Raw genomic sequence first — 19,934 nt, 5'->3', positions numbered from 1 at the left:
CCAGCCACTGTATTGCCACTAGCCAGCACTGCTCAGATGGATAAGTCACAGTCCTTGGTCTCAAGGAGTTTAACAGCCAATTCTGAAGAACTAACATCACACCCTAATTGTCCTACATTCTTCTTAAGAGTTAAAGTTTTCACTATTCTCTCCATGCAGTCCTAGTCTCCTCTTTCAGATCTTCGTACCTAAATCATTACTACTTAGCATTTGGCTCCAAAACTGAACAAGCTCAAGCTACCATTTTTTTCATTTGATTAAAATCAAGCACCAGCACAAGGCTTTATCAGGTGAAAATCTATCTGCAAAGGATACAGTGGAAAATAATTATGACACTCAATGTGATCACTGCTATGAACGGAAATATTGAGCTATGTCATTAGAACTTAAACAAACAACTACGGACTCCTGGAGGGCCCTGCCTAGTCAGCATCAAAACATGCTTAGCATTATGCCATACAAATTATATCCCTTTTCCTAGTTTTTAATTTATGCTTTATTGACCAAACTCAACTATGCTTGTGTCAATAAAAGAAACAAAAGCACAACAAAAACTGGAATTAACTTTCCACTTTTGGGGACCGTATCTACTTCTTCCTTTCCTTTGAAAAATTAAATCTGAAATGAGGTTGATGTAAAAAAAATAAAAGAGAAAAACAACACCAACAACAACTCACAACAAACTATGGGAATTTGCTTTATGGAAAGTCCTGCCCATGTACAGCCCTCAAAAATAGTTCCCATGGAATTATTTATCAGCTCTCTCAATTGTAAGCAGGGTCTTTATTTTTTTTTTTAATTTTTTTTTTTTAACGTTTATTTATTTTTGAGACAGAGAGAGACAGAGCATGAACGGGGGAGGGTCACAGAGAGAGGGAGACACAGAATCTGAACCAGGCTCCAGGCTCTGAGCTGTCGGCACAGAGCCCGACGCGGGGCTCGAACTCACCGACCGCGAGATCCTGACCTGAGCCGAAGTTGGACGCTTAACCGACCAAGCCACCCAGGCGCCCCTAAGCAGGGTACTAAAGTACTAAAGTACTAAAGTACTAAACAGTACTGAAGTACTGTTACCTGAGATTCATTCCTCCTCACTCCATCCACACCTTCCACAACGAGGAAAAGGCCCATTTGAATAAGGGAGGGCCTTCCAATGAGTGGGACTTTATTCCGAGTCTGGAGGGCACCCCAGGAGCCCAGCAGTGACACCAGGAAGCTAAGAATGCTGGGACTTACCAAGACTCCCTCAGTAGGAGCCAGCTCATCTCAGAATCATATCAATGGAATGCCCAGCAGATGACACCGGAAAGGCTATATACTGCATGGATGTATTAAAATGGACCACAGTCTGTTTGGCTGCTTCCTTCCAGTTAAATCTATTTTAAACTTGAAGTCTGACTAAACAGAACTAGGAGAGAAACAACTGAAAATGTCCACCTCTGTTTTATAGCCCAGAATATCAGAAGTAAAAGACACCTATAAGGTGATTCTGTCCAGCTGCCCCATTGCACATGGAGAAATAAAGCCCTGGGAAGTAAATAACATGTCCAAGGTCACACAGCTCATCAGTGGTATGAACTTCAATTCCAGTGCTTCCATCAATACATCACAACCCCACCATGGATCAGAAACCATCACACCTCTCTCCAGCGTCAGGACACCTGTTTAGTCCTACAGAGAAATAACTACTTCCTCACCTGATGCCCTTCCTCGGGCACTGGAGTGAAGAAAGCTGATTTTGTGCATGCGGAAAAGAATTATGAAACAAAATGCAAAGTACCAACCTGGAACAAACGTAGTAAGGTATTCAAACCATTGCCTGATTGTTGAGTCACCAAACAAATACACCACTTTTCTTTGTAAGCATTCTGTAATGTTGTCAGGGTCATTAAACTGGCGCATCTTAAACTTTCTGGGCCTCCACTGATCTTTATAATAATACCCAGAAGGAAAAGTTCCTGAGCCATGAGATAGTTCTAGATTGTTTGTTTCTGAAAAGAAAAAGGAAACAAAATTAGATATTCTGAAAGTCTCCTCCAACTAACCATACATGGAAAATGTTCCAAGAAACAAAATTATGGCCCTATATCTGTTAGCCTGCTGGTATATGGGTAACATTTCCTGCCATCACATCTCAAAGAAATCCCAGACTTTCCCCTTGCTACAAAAGGTTCTCCTTTGCACAAAAATAGGAAGATGTGAAATGTGTGTGAGGGTATTATTGGTGGACAGAGGCGAAAAGGGGACTTTGGGCATTCCCTCTGATTATGCATGTTTTTATCAAAGCCAAAAATAAAGGCAGGCAAATACCATGGAAATGTGTAGACATTAAACATTGTCTAGCATTTTCCCGGAATAAGTTTCTCATCCAAAGGCCTATGAGGCAATAACACCTTAAATTCATATTTTACATATGCATAGTAATTTTGGTCCACTGTTCCTCAACCTAATAAAAGGAAAATTTTAACCCATGGGTCCCACAATCAAATAGTAATTCAGATAACCACCACTTAATACAGCGAAGAAACCAAATACACACACTCTAAAGAACTATTCCCCACGTTACAAAAGGTTCAGAAGACTGTACAAATATTACAATGAGCAATATTTAAAATGCCACAGCAGTGTGTACTCATGGTTGTAGCCCAGCTACACATGACACCAGAGGCAGGACACCCTTCAAGGGAAAGTCAACATCCTTCTTCCCTAACACCTCCCTTGGAAAATGCTGTTGTAGAAACAACACACTTTAAGTGCTTCAAAATAAACAGACAGGGATGGCTAGTATTTCTTGAGAGTTTACTCTGCAATTAAATATATTATCTCATACGATGCTCACAATAACCCTTTAAAGTAGGTCCTAGTGTTAACCCTACCTTTTGGAACAGCAACTTGACTTAGATCCAGAGCTAACAAGCAGCAAAGCCAAGACCTGATCCAAGCAGGTGAGCCCCAAAGCCCATGGTCTAACCACTGTGCTATATATACCACGTCTCAAAAACAGAGTTTTGTAGATGTCAGCCATTTTCTTTTTGGATTTTTTCCTGAAGGTGTACGCTTACTTGTTTCTAACACTCAAATCTACAATCTTCAAAAACCATCAATTATTTTACATCACTTCCTTACACACCCCAAAGCTTAAACCTTGATCATAATCCAGTAATTCTCCAGTCTCACCTGTTAAACCACAATTCAGAATCCAAATGTTTATACAACTCAGAAATCTAAATTTGAGCCCCATATTTGTGACTATTTTCAGCTTATTATCTTGATATTATAAGATAATACTCAAAATTATTTTGGTTTTATTCCCTTCAAAGAAGATGCCCTATTTGACAGATAGTGCATATTTAACCTTTTAATTCAGCCATCTGCTAATTCTTTGAAGGTTCAGGGCCTAAGCTGAAAAGTAAACAGCATTTTTAAAAGCTTTACTTGGAAAATGTTATTGTCAAAGAAAAGAAAAGGGGGGGGGGTGTAAATATTTATTTGGCTTATTCATAAAGTTTCTCCACATATTACCAAGTATGACTTTACTATGTTACCACATCTTGCCCAAAGCTTCCTCATTATATCATCATGTCAAGGTTATACAGACAGGGAGCTCCAGAGCAGACACCTGGGGCCCAAAGAAAACATCTACTAGAAGGGGAATTAAAAGTGATTTTGAAGTTACACTTTTTACCATGGTTAATTCAGGAGATTTGGCTATTCTGTGCCAAATACATGTTATAAAGGAAAGTGTATATCACACAGGAAACAATTACCATTTCCATTCAAATGTTAATTTTATTTACTACCAGAGTTAAGTCAAGCAAAGCAAATCAATTACTGAACTGACATTAATTCTTCACACATGCAGCACTAGATAACAGAGATTTTTAAAGTGTAATGCATGTACCTACATTGCCCTCTTATGGTCAGCGGAGACAAAAACATTTACTTTATTAAGACTTTAAGCAGTCTGAAGTTCTTTAAAAAGACCGCATTTCTTGGAACTTGGAATGCATTTTCACATAAGATATGAAAGTCTCTTAAATCAATAATATAACCCCTAATGAACTATACATGTGGAATAAAAATAGTTTTGTAGGTTTTTTAAATTTATTTGAGAGAAGGGGAGAGAGAAAGAAAGCAGGAGAAGGGCAGAAAAAGAGGGAGACAATCCCAAGCAGGCTCCTCATCGTCAGCGCAGAGCCTGATGCGGGCCTCAAACTCACAAACCATCAGATCAGTCAGACACTTAACTGACTGAGACACCCAAGCACCCCAAAAATAGTTTTAAAACAAAACGGAGTTATTGCTTAGATTTTACAGTTTTCTTAAATACTGATGGTGAAGGAAGTAGTTTTTGTGGATGGTTATCAAAGGCAGATAAGATCTTTATGCAAAACCAGAAGGGATAGCTTCAATTATCTGTAAGTTAAGGTCCCTGCTTCTCTAAAATGTCTTGGCTTCTCTTTAAAACTCATAGCTTATAGTTTCCTCCAAAGGGTGTCATCCCATGTCATTCATTAGCCAAAACGAGGACCATTTGGACCACAAATTGGACAAAACAAGGGAAGAGCAGAGAAAAAAATTTCCCTCAACTATCTAGAAAGAGCTGGGTGAGAGGGAGACAGTGTGAATTAAGAGTGGGAGGTGTGAGTGAGTGCATGTTAGTGCACACGTCCCTTAACTTCATAGCATAGAATTATCTGTAGAAGTAAGAAAAGTAAAAGGCAGGCCAATGGGGAGTATATAGTTCATGAGAAAAAAAAACAAGACAAGACAAAGAAAGAGAGTCAAACAATTCCTCTCCTCAAGGAACACAATTAGCACCGGAACGCTTGGGTGCCATCTCAGGGAGATGAGAAATGAGGACAGCGTGTGTCGAGCTGTTCAGGTACAACTTGTCAAGCACTGGGACTATGAGAAGTCCTGGCTACACAGCAGTTATTATAGCTTGAGTTTACCCTTGAGTCTCCCCCTGGAAAACCTTGGGACTTTAATTTTTTTCTTTCTACTTTAGTCCCCTAAAACCTAAGCATTTTTCGGAGGGAAGCTAAACAGGTACAGGTAGAAATACCTATAGATTCAAAGAATGCTGAAAGGACCTCAGATAATGGCTAGTCCAAATGTCTTTTAAAGGTGAAGACGGTACGTCACAGAGGGACTTGCCAAAGTTTCCCAGAGAGCCATAGAGCCAGCTAGTGGTAAAGGTGGTCCTGTTTACAAAGGCATACATTTCACTACTGATACAGTTGTGGGGAGCTTCCTACCCCAAATGATATCAGTCAGTTGGATTTTACATAGCATATGAGCCCTTTGATTTTCTAAGTTAACCAAATAAAATGTATTCTGTACCAAGTATTTTTTCCAACTGAAGGTGGTTGTCTTTAAAATAGCTTTGTCCAGGGGCGCCTGGGTGGCTCAGTCGGTTGGGCGTCCGACTTTGGCTCAGGTCACGATCTCGCGGTCCGTGAGTTCGAGCCCCATGTCGGGCTCTGGGCTGATGGCTCAGAGCCTGGAGCCTGCTTCTGATTCTGTGTCTCCCTCTGTCTCTGCCCCTCCCCCGTTCATGCTCTGTCTCTCTCTGTCTCAAAAATAAATAAAACGTTAAAAAAAAATTAAAAAAAAAAACTGAATTCTTCTTATAAAAAAAAATTAAAAAAATAAAAAATAAAAAAATAAAATAGCTTTGTCCAGAGGTGCCTGGGTGGTTCAGTCGGTTAAGCATCCGACTCTTGGTTTTGGCTCAGGTCACGATCTCACAGTTCCCTGAGTTCAAGCCCTGCTCGGGCTCTGCACTGACAGTACGGAACTTGCTTGGGATTCTCTCTCTCTTCCCCCCTACTCAAAATAAATAAATAAACCTTTTTTTAAAAAAAAAGTAGCTTTGTCCACTTTGTTGTGATAGCACCTTTCCATTTTCTAAACAACCTCAGAGTGAGGTCTCATCCATCAAATCATTAGTATGGTTTTCATCGAACAACATAAAATACTATTTTATCATTCACTCCACCATTTGGATGCATTTAGAAACTAGAGAGTTGATGAACTCCACTACTGCAGACAAACCCAAACATTAAGACATCCTCCCCCACACCTCCCAAGCATATTAAGGGATAGCAGAAAAAGGGCTAGACTCGAGTCAGAGGTCCTGGTTTATGTCTGACTCCATGTCTCCAATAGGAGACCCCAGAAATCGCTTAAAACTCTCATCTTACTCATCTCCTGTATTCTCAGAGTCTAGTCTAGCATCAGACACAGAGCAGATGTCAAAATGATGACGTATCAGTCTCTAGACCTTGCTTCAATTACCTATAAAATGGATAAATTACTAGTGATTTTGAAGGGCTGTTGTGAAAGTTCAATACTGTAGTAGTATTAATAGTTTTTAATCATAAAGGGCAACACTGGAATGCTAGAAATATTCTATATATTCTAAACATTCTATATCTTTGTATGGGTGGTAGTAATTGTATTAGTTTTCTACTGGTGCATGGCAAATCACCACAAACTTAGTGACTTAAAAACAAGAGACATTTAATATCACATAGTTCTGCCAAGAGTCCAGGGCATGACATAGCTGGGTTCCCTGCTAAGGGTCTCGCAGGTTGAAATCAGGTTGACAGCAGGACTGTGTTCCTTTCTGTAGACAAGAGAAATCTGCTTCCAACCCCATTCAATTACTGGCCAGATTCAGTTCCTTGCGGTTATAATACTGAGTTTCTTGTTTCCTTGGTCACTGTCAGCCAGGGAATGCCCTTTAGCTCCTAGAAACTGTCTACATTTCTTGCCACATGGCCTCCTCCATCTTTAGAGCCAGCAACAAAGAATCCCGCTTACATGGAAGGAAGCCTTCTCACACTTTGAATCTCTTCAAGAAGAACTCGGTCCCTATTGAGGGCTTATCCAATTAAGTCAGGTCTGCCCAGGATAGTATCTCTTTTTTTAAAGTCATGGGAGTGATATACTATCACATTTACAGGTCCTTCCCACACTCAAGAGAAAAAGAATTATATAAAGGCATGGATCAGTGGGAGTCATCTTAGAATTCAGCCTACCACAGTTACAGATACAAATGTAAAATTCCATTGTGCTATATATTTGCAATCCACGTGCTATACTGTACATAAGATATACCTCAAAAGATAAAGAAAAGGGGAGCCTAGGTGGCTCAGTCAGTTGAGTGTCCAACTTTTGATTTCAGCTTTGGTCACAGTCCCAGGGTTGTGGGCTTGAGCCTGGGTCCTGCAACGGTCTCTGTGCTGAGTGTGGAGCCTGCTTGGGATTCTCTCTCTCTCTCTCTCTCTCTCTCTCTCTCTCTCTCTCTCTCTCTCCCTTCTGGCCCTCTCTCCCACTGGCTCTCTTTCTCTCTAAATATAATTAATTAATTTTTTAAAAAGATAAAGAAAATAGCAAAAGGCTACAAAGATGTTAATGCTTATTCTGTTGCTATTAAATCTAGTTTTATCCCAAACTCTCAGTAAGCTTCCCCCCAAAATATGAACTCTAGTTTAGTTGTTGATGAGGTTAGAAGCCATCAAGGCTTCTATCAGGCTATGATGATCTAGGGACCACAGTACAGGTGCTAATAAAAATTCAGCAGCAATTCTGACACTGGGAAAGCCTGTCAGAAACCAGATACTTATCCCTGATGAGCTATTTTCATCTAATTAAAAGCTATGTTTCTTTGCTCTTGACTGGAATTATACCCATGCATGGGGGAAGACAGGTAATCTCAAACAGTTCAGCAGACTAAATATGCATCTTAGAATAACTTTAACTTGCAGGAAAATCAATTAACTAACACTTTTTTTAAATGTTGATAGGGAAATAAAACCCTTCAAAATATAGGATTCATAAGTAAAATAATAAAAGTGGAAAGACTATGAACCCTTCCAAGTCTAGGTCAAATAACACACAAATGGGTGTGAAACATGTCAGAAAGTAAGGAAGTGCTTAAGGAAAAAAATGTGTATACACACACACACACACACACACACACATACACACACACACATACATATTCACATATATACGTATCATAGGTACATATATACGTTAGCATGTCAAAGGGGCATAGGAGCCAAATTGAAAAAGTTCCCAATTGCCAAAATTGAAGCAATTAGAGCAACAAAATAAATAACAGTTGAATTTGGTAATAATCCAAAAAATGAGATAAATAATCATGAGCCATGAGTCTATATGGACATAATTAAATAAATGGGAAAGAAGGGACAACTCTTCCTTACAGAAAAATTCCAATTAATAAATGTCTTAGAAATGAGAGATTAGAAAGTCACCATTAAATACCACCCAAATAATTGCTGCTGACAAGATCTATTAATGAATGCTAAAATTAGTGGGTGAAAGTATAAGCAGAAATAGGATGTTTACATCCTGACGGAATACAGAGACATCCAGGATGTCTTTGTATTAGTTTCCTGTGGCTACTATAACAGATTACCACATATTCAGTGGCTTAAAACAACACAAATTTATTCTCTTACAGTTTTGGAGGGAGGCCAGAAATCCAAAATCAGTATCACCGATACCAAATCCAAGGTATCAGTAAGGCCATGCTCTCTCTGGAGGAGCTAGGGAAGAATCTGTTCCCTTTCCTATTCCACACCTGTATTCTTTGGCTCATGGCCTCTTTCTCCATTTGTTAAGCCAGCAGCATGGCATCTTCAAATTTCTCTCTACTTCCACTGTCACATTGCCTTCTGCTTTTGTATGAAATCTCCCTCTTCCTCCCTCTTAAAAGGACACTTGTGATTGCGTTTAGGGCCCACTCAGATTATCCGGATAATCTCTCCCCATCTCTAGACCCTTAGCTTAATCACACATGCAAAATTTCCTTTGCCATCCATATATAGCAACGTTCACAAATTTGAGGGATTAAGATCTGGATATCTTTGGGGGCCATTATTCAGCCTACCACAGTCTCAAAGTATCTCCCCAGGATACAGAGAAGAGAACCCTGACAGACACCACTTTAACCAGGTGATCAAATTTAACATTGTTAACAGAATATATTGACATCATGTACTCCCTTAAAAGGACACAACATCATTTCTGTGCTATTCTTCCAAAAATGCATACTCTCATTCGAATCATTAGAAAACATTTAAAAACCCAAATTTAGAAACATTCTAAAAAATATCTGACCAAAGTTCTTCAAAGTGTAAAGGTCAAGATAATGTCACAGAAGGAAGACTAAAGAAACATGGTGACTAAATGCAACCTGGGATTCTGCATGGGATTCTAAAACAGAAAAAGGACATTGGTGGAAAAACTCATGAAATCCAAGTAAACTCTACAGCTTAATGATACTGTACTGATGTTAAAACCTTAGTTTTGGAAGTATTCTGTGGTTATATAAGATGTTAGCATAAGGGGAAGCTGGGTGTAGGCTATACAGGAACTTTATACTATTTTTGTAACTTATTTTAAGTCTAAAATATTCCAAAAACAAAAAATATATATATTAAAAAAGAGAAAGAAAGGAATGAAGGGAGGAACATAGGGAAGGTGGGAGGCATGTGAGCCCTTGGTTTAGGGTCTTTGAGTGCGCCCTGCTGGTCACGAGAGTGAACTGCAGTGAAGTCCTCCAAGGCTGGGTGTCTTTGATGTTATGTAAAGCAATTGCCCTTCTCTTCCTTCCAGTAATGTACCTGCTCTGAGGCGGTCTTCTCAAAGCCAAGCTATTCTCCTATTGATTCACGGTTCCTTTCTTCTAAAAATCCATCAAAAGTCTCACTAGTTCCAAAATCTGTCTTCTCTCTAAACAGAACAGTACATCACAAACCCACAGACACCTACTGGCTGAACATCGAGATCTGTCAGGTGCAGGTAAACCATCCAAAACTCCACCCGCTGACCATCCCACTAGACACCCAGGGATAAGGCAGCCACGCCAGAAGACTGGGGCTGGGGCAGAGAAGGATAGAGTATGAGGAGTGCAGGACTAGGGGGAATAGACACAGAGGTTGAGGCCCAGGCAAATAAAGGCAAATAAAAGTATTTCTGTTAATGATGTTTCATATATGAATCTTTTAAAATTAGTAACTCACTGGCTTCAAGTAAATAAAATACAGCTTTCATTAGGAAAAGACTGAGATTTCTCATGGGACATGATGGTGGAGAACAGAGATATATAGACTGGCAGTATCCTGGCTGTATCTGGGCCACAGACAATAATTTTATTTAGCCCACACAATATTTTAAATGTTTGCAATTGGATACCAATGTTTTGAAATCTGGAGATATTACATTTAAAGATTAAGGATTAAGACTTCGGATTTTTGTTCATGGAAAAAAAAGAAACCCTATACATCTGAGCACATTTCTGCACAACAAAGCAGCAAGAGCTGTAGACAGGCTGTGCCTGCACTTAGGTTCTTCCCCCACCATTCACACAAGGCATGCCTATGACTAATACCCACCCTGGCTCGATTCACATGTATTACATGTCTAGGCCCTATGGCAATAGTGTTTGCCAGTATCTGTGCAATATCTACCATATATACTGTCATATATGCTTTCAACAGCTAAAAGGGCCTTGCCATCTGCATAAGTTTCCTTAATAATATTCACCCTTTCTTTCTAAAAGTCACCGTGGCTAAAACAGAACACATACATTTACTCTTCATTGTTTTACTTTTAACAATACCCAATGCCAATGTATCAAAATCACCTAGAAGGTTTGCTAAAACCCAGATTGCTAGGCCCCACGCCCGAGTTTCTGATTCAGTAGCCTGAGGTAAGACCTAAGAATCTGCAATTCTAGCTGATTCTGCTAATGCAGAGATCACACTTTGAGAAAACCAGAGTTCAGTAACATAATGCTTTTGATTTTAAAAATTCCCTTGCCGATTTCATACACGTTTCTTGGATAACTCTAGAGTGGTGATATCCGACAGCAATGATAGATACACTACATTCCATATAAAATGCTGCCCAACATGGTAGCCACCAGCCACACATGGCTCCCGAGGATGTGTGACTTAAGAATTAAATTTTAGGGGAGGCTGGGTGGCTCAGTCAGTTAAGTGTCCAACTTTGGCTGAGGTCATGATCTCACAGTTTGTGGGTTCGAGCCCTGCATTGGGCTTTGTACTGACAGCTCAGAGCCTGGAGCCTGCTTCAGATTCTGTGTCTCCCTCTCTCTCTGCCCTTCCCCTGCTTGTGCTCTGGCTCTCTCTCTCTCTCTTAGAAATAAATAAACATTAAAAATTTTGTTTAAAAAAAAAGAATTAAATTTTAATTTTTAGTTAATTTTAATTAATTTAAATTTAAATAGCCATGTGTGGCTAGTAGCTACCATATCGGACAGTATAGCACCGAAGTCTCTTGAGCAGCCAACCAGAGAGGGGAAGGGGAAGAAGACAACTTTCACAGGAGTATAAATAGCAAAGCCCAAGATTATGCACATAAGGTCTGATTTATTTTAATTAAAAAGCTCTTTTAGTATTTTCAATTGTGCCCAGAAGTAACCATGGCATATTAAAAGGAGGAAAGAAGTTTTTATGACATTAGTGAAACCACAGAGCCTCAACCCATTTAGCAAGAAAAACAACAAGTCATCAAGCTCATTCTTTTTACCTTTTATTCTCCTGGGAATCACAGTCACCCAATCAGGTCCGCTGGAGTTGATTGGCATTTTGATATTGACACCACTTTAAAAGGAATAAGAAGAATACAAGTTTAGATTTGAGAACATTTACTTTCTAATATGTATCTTCATTTGCAAATTAAAATAACAGGACTTCACAGAACCTTAAGATGAAATATTCTTATAAATGCTACTCAACACAATCAATTAATAAACTGGGTCTCTTAAAATAAGCAGGTTATGTGGATATATAAAGTGAATAGAAATTAAATAGGTTTTTAATTTTTCACCACATAGCCCTGAGAGTATAATCTCTAAAATGACAAATTCTGGTTTAAATTCTTTATTCCCCTTGGACTCGGAAAATGGCTCACACTGATGAGAATGTCCATTCTGTCACTATCTAATTTTCAGATTATAAATCTATGTAGCATTAAATCACAGGTCAGATTCCTTAGGCCTTGCCCAGAACAGAGATGAGTCCTACTAGAGACACTTGTCTCCAGATATGTGCTCTTTCAGGACTTTGTTCACCATTGGTATGGCCCTGTAGTGTCTCTTTCTAAAACATACTCCTCAGTGACACAGATTGTGTTTCACTCACCTTTTGTCTCCAGCACTTAGTACAGGCCCTGGGCTAGAGTCCATGCTTGGACAATATTAGATGGAGGGCTGTGTGAAAAAGTGGGAGAGTGTGGAGTCCAGGGAAAAACCACTGGAAATTTGGTATAACTATGCCAGAAACTGGGTCACAACAATTACCTCTTACACTTAGGCCAAAAACAGACAAAAAAATAAAATGCTAACTTTCCAAATTCTTGATATGTGAACTTGAATCACAATATTTTGTTTTATCAAAAATCAGTTCAAAAGAGATATGTTCTTAAATAATTCTTAAGCTTCTAAATGAACAAAGGAAAAAAAAGAGAGAGACCAAAAAACAGATAGTACAAAAAACTATGGAGAACTGATGGTCACCAGAGGGAAGGTGGGCAGGGAGATGAGTGAAATAGGTAAAGAAGATTAAAGAGTACACTTCTATTGATTAGCACTGAGTAATATATGGAACTGTTGAATCACAATCAATATTATACACATGACACTAATATAACACTGTATGTTAACCACACTGGAATTAAAATTTTTTAATAAAATAAAAATATAATTTTTAAGCTTCTACTATGGGCCCGGCACTGTCCTAGATGTCAGGGATGTAACAATAAACAAGACACACAGCATCTCCTCCTTCAGGGAAATGACATTCTAATGGGGAGGCAAGAAACAAGGAAGGCAGTGCAGCTGACCTTGAACAACATGTTTTGGTTTTTAGTTTTTGGGTTTTTTTGCTGCCTACAAGAGGATCATTTCTTTTTTTCAAACATTTTGGAAGTTTGCAGCCATTATTTCTTTATTTTTTTCTTCAACTAACATTCAATCTTTATTACACACACACACACACACACACACACACACACACACACACACACATAATTTATTTCATTCTTTCTTATTGCCAAGTAATATTCCATTGTATATATAAACCACATCTTCTTTATCCATTTGTCAGTTGATGGACATTTAGGCTCTTTCCATAATTTGGCTATTGTTGAAAGTGCTGCTATAAACATTGGGGTACAAGTGTCCCTAAGCATCAGTACTCCTGTATCCCTTGGGTAAATTCCTAGCAGTGCTGTTGCTGGGTTATAGGGTAGATCTATTTTTAATTTTTTGAGGAACCTCCACACTGTTTTCCAGAATGGCTGCACCAGTTTGCATTCCCATCAACAGTGCAAGAGAGTTCCCTTTTCTCCACATCCTCGCCAGCATCTATAGTCTCCTGATTTGTTCATTTTAGCCACTCTGACTGGCATGAGGTGGTATCTCAGTGTGGTTTTGATTTGTATTTCCCTGATAAGGAGTGACGTTGAGCATCTTTTCATTTCATGTGCCTGTTGGTCATCTGGATGTCTTCTTTAGAAAGTGTCTATTCATGTCTTCTGCCCATTTCTTCACTGGATTATTTGTTTTTCAGGTGGAGAGTTTGCTGAGTTCTTTATAGATTTTGGATACTAGCCCTTTGTCCGATATGTCATTTGCAAATATCTTTTCCCATTCCGTTGGTTGCCTTTTAGTTTTGCTGATTGTTTCCTTTGCAGTGCAGAGGCTTTTTATCTTCACAAGAACCCAGTAGTTCATTTTTGCTTTTAATTCCCTTGCCTTTGGAGATGTGTCAAGTAAGAAATTGCTATGGCTGAGGTCAGAGAGGTTTTTTCCTGCTTTCTCCTCTAGGGTTTTGATAGTTTCCTGTCTCACATTCAGGTCCTTCATCCATTTTGAGTTTATCTTTGTGAATGGTGTAAGAAAATGGTCTAGTTTAATTCTTCTGCATGTTGCTGTCCAGTTCTCCCAGCACCATTTGTTAAAGAGACTATCTTTTTTCCATTCTTTCCTGCTTTGGATATTCTTTCCTGCTTTGTCAAAGATTAGTTTGCCATACATTTGTGGGTCCAATTCTGGAATCTCTATTTTATTCCATTGGTTCTATGTGTCTGTTTTTGTGCCAATACCATACCGTCTTGATGATTACAGCTTTGTAGTAGAGGCTAAAGTCTGGGATTGTGATGCCTCCTGCTTTGGTTTTCTTCTTCAATATTACTTTGGCTATTCAAGGTCTTTTGTGTGAACAACATGGCTTTGAACTGTGCAGCTCCACTTATGCATGGATTTTTTCAATAAATGCAGTACAGTCCTGTAAATGTATTTTCTGTTCCTAATGATTTTCTTAACATTTTCTTTTCTCTAGCCTACTTTACTATAAGAATACAGTATATGTAATACATACAGCGTACAAAATATGTGTTAATCAACTGTTCTTATCAGTAAAGGTTCTGGTCAATGGTAGAATATTAGCAAAGTCTTTGGGAAGTCAAAAGTTATAGCAGATTTTTGACTGTGCAGGTGGTTGGCACCTCTAAATCCTGAGACTTTTAAGGGTCAACTGTATGTTTAGAAAATAGTTTAAATAAGTTACATTTAGGAGAGAACATGACTTTTAAAACAGCACAAATAAACTGCTTTCATGGGAGAGCTTTAAGATAAGGAAAAAAAGAAAATTTGCCCTTTGTAATTTTCCTGTAAAAATGTTTAACCTCAATCTGGTCATGTAGAAACAATAAAGCAGCAAATCCAAATTAAGGGACATCTACAAAGCAGTGACATCAAAACCTTAATGTTGTGAAAAACATGCTAGAGGAGGCACCTGGGTGGCTCGGTCAGTTGAGTGTCCGACTCTTGGTTTTGGCTCAGGTCATGATCTCTTCATGAATTTGAGACCCACATCTGGCTCTGCAATAGCAGGGTGGAGCCTGCTTGGGATTCTCTCTCTTTCCCTCTCTCTCTGTCCCTCCCCTGCTCACGCTGTCTCTGTCTCTCTCAAAATAAATAAACAAAAAATCAAACAAACAAACAAACAAAAAAACAAGCTAGAAACCTCATCCAAGTTAAAGATTAAAGAGATAACTGAGGGTGCCCGAGTAGCTCAGTCAGTTGGTTAAGCGTCTAACTTTGGCTCAGGGCACAATCTCACATTTTGTGAGTTCGAGCCCCGCATGGGCTGTCAGCACAGAGCTGCTGTCAGCACAGAGCCCCCTTCAGATCCTCTGTCCCCCTCTCTCTCTGTCCCTCTCCTGTTTGTGTTCTCTCTCTGTCTCTCCCAAAATAAATAAACAAAATTTAAAAGAAAGGATAACTAAACACATTGTAAGTAATCACAGGTTAGATTAGTTAAAATAAAAATGACAGGTATAAAGGACATTATTGGGACAATCAGAGAAACTTGAGTATGGACTGTATATTAAATAATAGTATTGTATTAATGATAAATGCCCCAAGTGTGATAAATATGTTACAGTTATATGTTGGAGAAAGCTCATGTGCCAGGAGATGCATACCCATGAGGTGCAACACCATGTTGTCTGCAACTTACTCTCAAATGCTCTGGGAAGGGGGATAATTATACATCAACAGACATATATATAAACACACATACAAAGAGAAAGAGAGAGAAAGCAAATGTGGCAAAACATTAACAATGGTGAATCTAAGTTAAAGCTATATGGATGCTCATTTTTATTATTCTTGCCGTGTTTCTAATGATTTGAAAGTTTTTTTAAGCACAAAGTTAGAAAGAAGAAAATATGAAATGATGCTAAAATATATGGGAAGCTTTTCATGTGAGAACCTCATTCTTTCAAAAAGCCTTCCTTTATATTAATAGAATTTTTTAAGCAAAGTACTGTTGTTCTTTCTAAAACCAACATTTTTTAGGAGTAAAGAACAAAGATTAGATCACCTTAATTGTCCAACTGTTATTTAGAGAACCAAAGACCAAAGCTAAGCTTAATCCTTTCTGAATTAAGCAATGCTATGAGCCACCAAGGAAAAAAGGTAAAAATGGGTATCAGCTTAACATATTCAGGCCATGAGCTCAAAACAGCATACCCAAGGACATCTCAAAAAATCAATTTCAATCTTCTTCTTTTTAGTTAGCTGATGTAAAATTTTAGAATTCTAATAAACAATGCAAGAAAAAAAATCAGTAGCAGAACTATCAGATGTTTGATTCCCAAAAATGTTACCTCAAGCAACATCTTATCAGCAAACTTCTAGGTAAGTATAATTTCTTAATGATTCTACTACAAAGTGCCATCAGTCAGCCTCATCCAGGATGTGCAAGTAAGGACAGAGACATAATTATTTCATCCTTCACGATTCACAGGTGTTTTCTGGTTTTAATGGTAGGATTTAGTGTCAGGAATATTCTTAAATTTTACACTTACTCTCTAATTTTTCTCCCACTTTTTTCCACATGGAATTTCAGTAAGTTATAAGCTGTGCTTCCTCTTTTTTGCTAAGCCACTAAGGAGACTGACAACACAACCCTAAAGGGGAGGAACTGAGCAGTCTTCACACATAGGCAAAAAGTACACAGACCTGAAATCATCTGCTCACCGTCATTGATAAATAATGTGTCTGAAATTGAACCCAGGATTAAAACTAAAGTCCTTGTATACTCAGCCACACGACAAACTAGACAGTTTTCTGAAGAACAGTACAGTAAATACATTGAATAGTGCTCCCTCTGCTGGCATCTAAGAGCATCCTTCTAAAAGCATGGCATCAGTCCAGCAAACATGTATTTAAAACTGATACGACCAAAAGCAGACTCCAGAAATGAAAAATCAGAGCTTTGTTTGAGAAGCTCCTACATACGTTATAGTAGGAACATTTCCCTCACTGAGTAAGAAGTGGGCATAAAACAAAATTTTTACGGTTGCCCAGAGGTACTCAACAAAACTACCTCTCCACCAAGGATTATTTTTAAGTATTTATTTCAATAAAAAAATAAAAGGTATTTTTACATTCTGTCAAGTAATTGGACTTTTTGGCCATATGGCTTTTATAATTTTTTTCCTTAGGCATGCTATTTTACTTCAGAACTGTACGAAATGTTGAAGAAAACATTTAATCCATACTGATCCCATACATTCCACTCTACACATTATTCCGCATATTGATCATTATGCTGAAAAAGTTTTACACTTATGTTCCACAAGAGAAATTTGTACACAATAATGCAAAAATTTCCCTGTTAATTTAAAAAACATAGTTTGCTGTGATATTCCTGGTTTCCCATGTTTATCGTTAAGTCAACCCAGCAATGTTGTCATATTCATAGTCCTTTTCCTATCAGTATATGATTTTAACAACTGATAATATGTCACTTAAAAATGTTTTTAAAGTTTATTTATTTATTTTGAGAGAGAGAGAGAGAAAACCCAAGCAGGAGAGAGACAGGAAAGAGAGAATCCCAAGCAGGCTCTGCACCGTAAGCACAGAGCCCAAAGCAGGGCTCAATCTCACAAACCGTGAGATCATGACCTGAGATGAAACCAAAAGTAGGCTGCTTAACTGACTGAGCCACCTAGGTGCTCCTGAAATTTTTTTAGCTTATTAGACATGAAGATAAAACAGTGTCCTGACTACAAGACCTCTTGTCACCCTGTTCTTGGGCGATGTTTTTCATCTGTTCTGTGAATAAGTGATCTTTCTTATATAGTTATCCATGTGCTATGTAGTTCTGAAGTAAAACATAAATCTGAGGGTAAAAGGTGTTTAATTTGAACTAGAAGAAGCTCTAAGCTTCACTTTCTAAAAACTATTCACGAGGGGGCACTGGCTGGCTCAGTCACTGGAGCATGCAACTCTGGATCTTGGGGTTGTGGGTTTGAGCCCCACGTTGGGTGTACAGATCCCTTAAACATTTTTAAAAATCTAAAAATACTTTAAAATAAATAAATAAAAATAAAAACTATTCACAAAATATAAATATTTATTTATTTTCCTATTCGCTACTTCTCCCAAATAGAGCCAACTTCAGAAAGTTATATGAAGCAAATAACCAAAACAAGAAAGTCTTCTAAATGGGATGATGTCACCTAATTGAGACAAAAACAGTGGAAAAAGACCTTAAAATTATCCCCTGGAACAAGAAACACATACCTCTGGAAGAAAGCGGTCTCTGCAGCAGTTAGGAGGCCCTTCAGGTATCCACCTTTGAAATGGTTAATTCTGCTACTGCAAGGGAGCTTCTTTGGTTTGAAGCAGAACCAGGGTTCTCCAGTGTAGACATCTGTAAAGTTACACAGGGGAAGACTCCCAGGAAGACACACATTGCACTCAGTGGTTTCAGAAATTCTTCCTGAACGGAAGAGACTCTTGAAATAGACTCTGTGTGGTTTCTCTTCCTGCAGGCGCTGAAGAACTCTGATCCCCTCAGTGGGGTGGACCAGAGATATGGACACTTTAACTTTGCCTGGCCAGAGCAGAGTAAAGAAGACCTTGTAAAACCCATTCTGGTAGTCTACCACTCTGCCCACAGCCCCTGCCTGCAGCTTAGGGGAGTGGATCCTGGCCTGCAGGTAGTCTCCACCATACTTCTTGGGCTTTCTTTGAAAATTCTGCACATGAACCAGCACTTCTAGCTGGCTTCCCACCTTGAAGAAGGCTGCGGAGTTCAAGATAACAAAGTAGCTGGAAGAAGGGTCAGTGCTCTTCACAAAGGGGACTGGACCCACATCAGGCACCTGCCACTGTAAGGCAGCCAGCAGGGAGTCCTCCTCCGTGCGCTCCCGGCTGGACAGAGTCTGATGCTCATAGCCACAGTAAGGATTCCGGCTAATTCTTGTCATCTGGGAGGAAACAAACTGTCCACTGCTGTCGATGAATGTGGCTGAAACAGTCTCATGGTCCAAGTACTGAAGACAGAAACATAAAAACAGAAACCACAGCTATAATAAATTTCCTTGTATCAGCCAAATATATCTCTGCTTCGGTTTAATTTTAATAAAACTACTTGGTATGACATTGTCTCAAAACCCAGAGCTTACTAGTTTAACAAGGCTATCTTATTATAACACAGTGACATCAGGATGAGGAATAAAGTCATAAAGAGATCTCCACACTGTGGATCTCACCTCTGGGAGCTCAATCAAGTTCCTGTAATAAATATCAGACTTCCAGCAAAACAAGAAAAGGAATCATTTTGAAATATAATAGAGCATTCTGTTCTTCTTAACAAGGCCTGCCCCCAAGAGAAACTATTTTACCAGAGCCTAATCTATTGGGGTTTTATCAGAACTTAACCAAACTGGGGTAGGGAACATACCCAGCTCCAGCCCATTCTAACCATCTATCCAACTTAAAGAGTGTTGGGGGAGGACTGAGAAGCACTTTTGAAGTTCACAGCCCCATAGCAAAGGCTCCCTAAAGGACTGAGAGTCACTCACAGGACTATAAATCGCTTCACCTCCCTCACACCTCACCACTAAAAACTTATTTATCAGAGTTTCCTTTACCTAGCTTTCATGTCCAGCTTTCAACAAAAAATTGTAAGACATACTAAAAGACAAAACACATAGTTTGAAAACACAAATAAGGCATCAGAACCAGACTCAGCTATGGCAGAGTTGTTGGAATAATCAGACCAGTAATTTAAAACAAGTATGATTATTTGACAATAAATTATATACAAAAATTTTTAAATAAAAAAATAAAACAAGTATAATTAATATCTATAAGGCCTCTAAGGGAAAAAGCAGACAACATGAAAGAACAGATAGGCACTGTAAAGACAGAGACAGAAACTCCCAGAAAGAATCAAAAAGAAATGGCAGACAGCTGAGAGGATTTTTAGGGAGAGAAAATACTCTGTATAACGCTATAATGATGGACAGTTATCATTACACATTTGTCTAAACCTGTAGAATAT

At 38.7% G+C, this 19,934-nt stretch overlaps 1 protein-coding gene across 4 annotated transcripts in view; it reads right to left on the bottom strand.

The window, feature by feature from the left end:
• NXPE3 (neurexophilin and PC-esterase domain family member 3) overlaps positions 1-19,934 on the bottom strand; it is a 44,019-nt gene that overhangs the window by 2,678 nt on the left and 21,407 nt on the right. For all 4 annotated transcript variants that reach the window (XM_007095976.3, XM_007095978.3, XM_015543732.2 and 1 more), the window contains 3 exons: positions 18,167-18,921; positions 11,596-11,669; positions 1,785-1,991 (listed from right to left, as the gene is read on the bottom strand). In XM_007095976.3, the coding sequence (XP_007096038.2) occupies positions 1,785-1,991; positions 11,596-11,669; positions 18,167-18,921 (1,036 nt within the window). The remainder of the gene's footprint in view (positions 1-1,784; positions 1,992-11,595; positions 11,670-18,166; positions 18,922-19,934) is intronic.

The sequence above is a fragment of the Panthera tigris genome, chromosome C2 (genome assembly GCF_018350195.1).
Source record: "Panthera tigris isolate Pti1 chromosome C2, P.tigris_Pti1_mat1.1, whole genome shotgun sequence".
NCBI lineage: Eukaryota > Metazoa > Chordata > Mammalia > Carnivora > Felidae > Panthera > Panthera tigris.
This window is presented reverse-complemented; position numbering and strand designations above follow the sequence as displayed.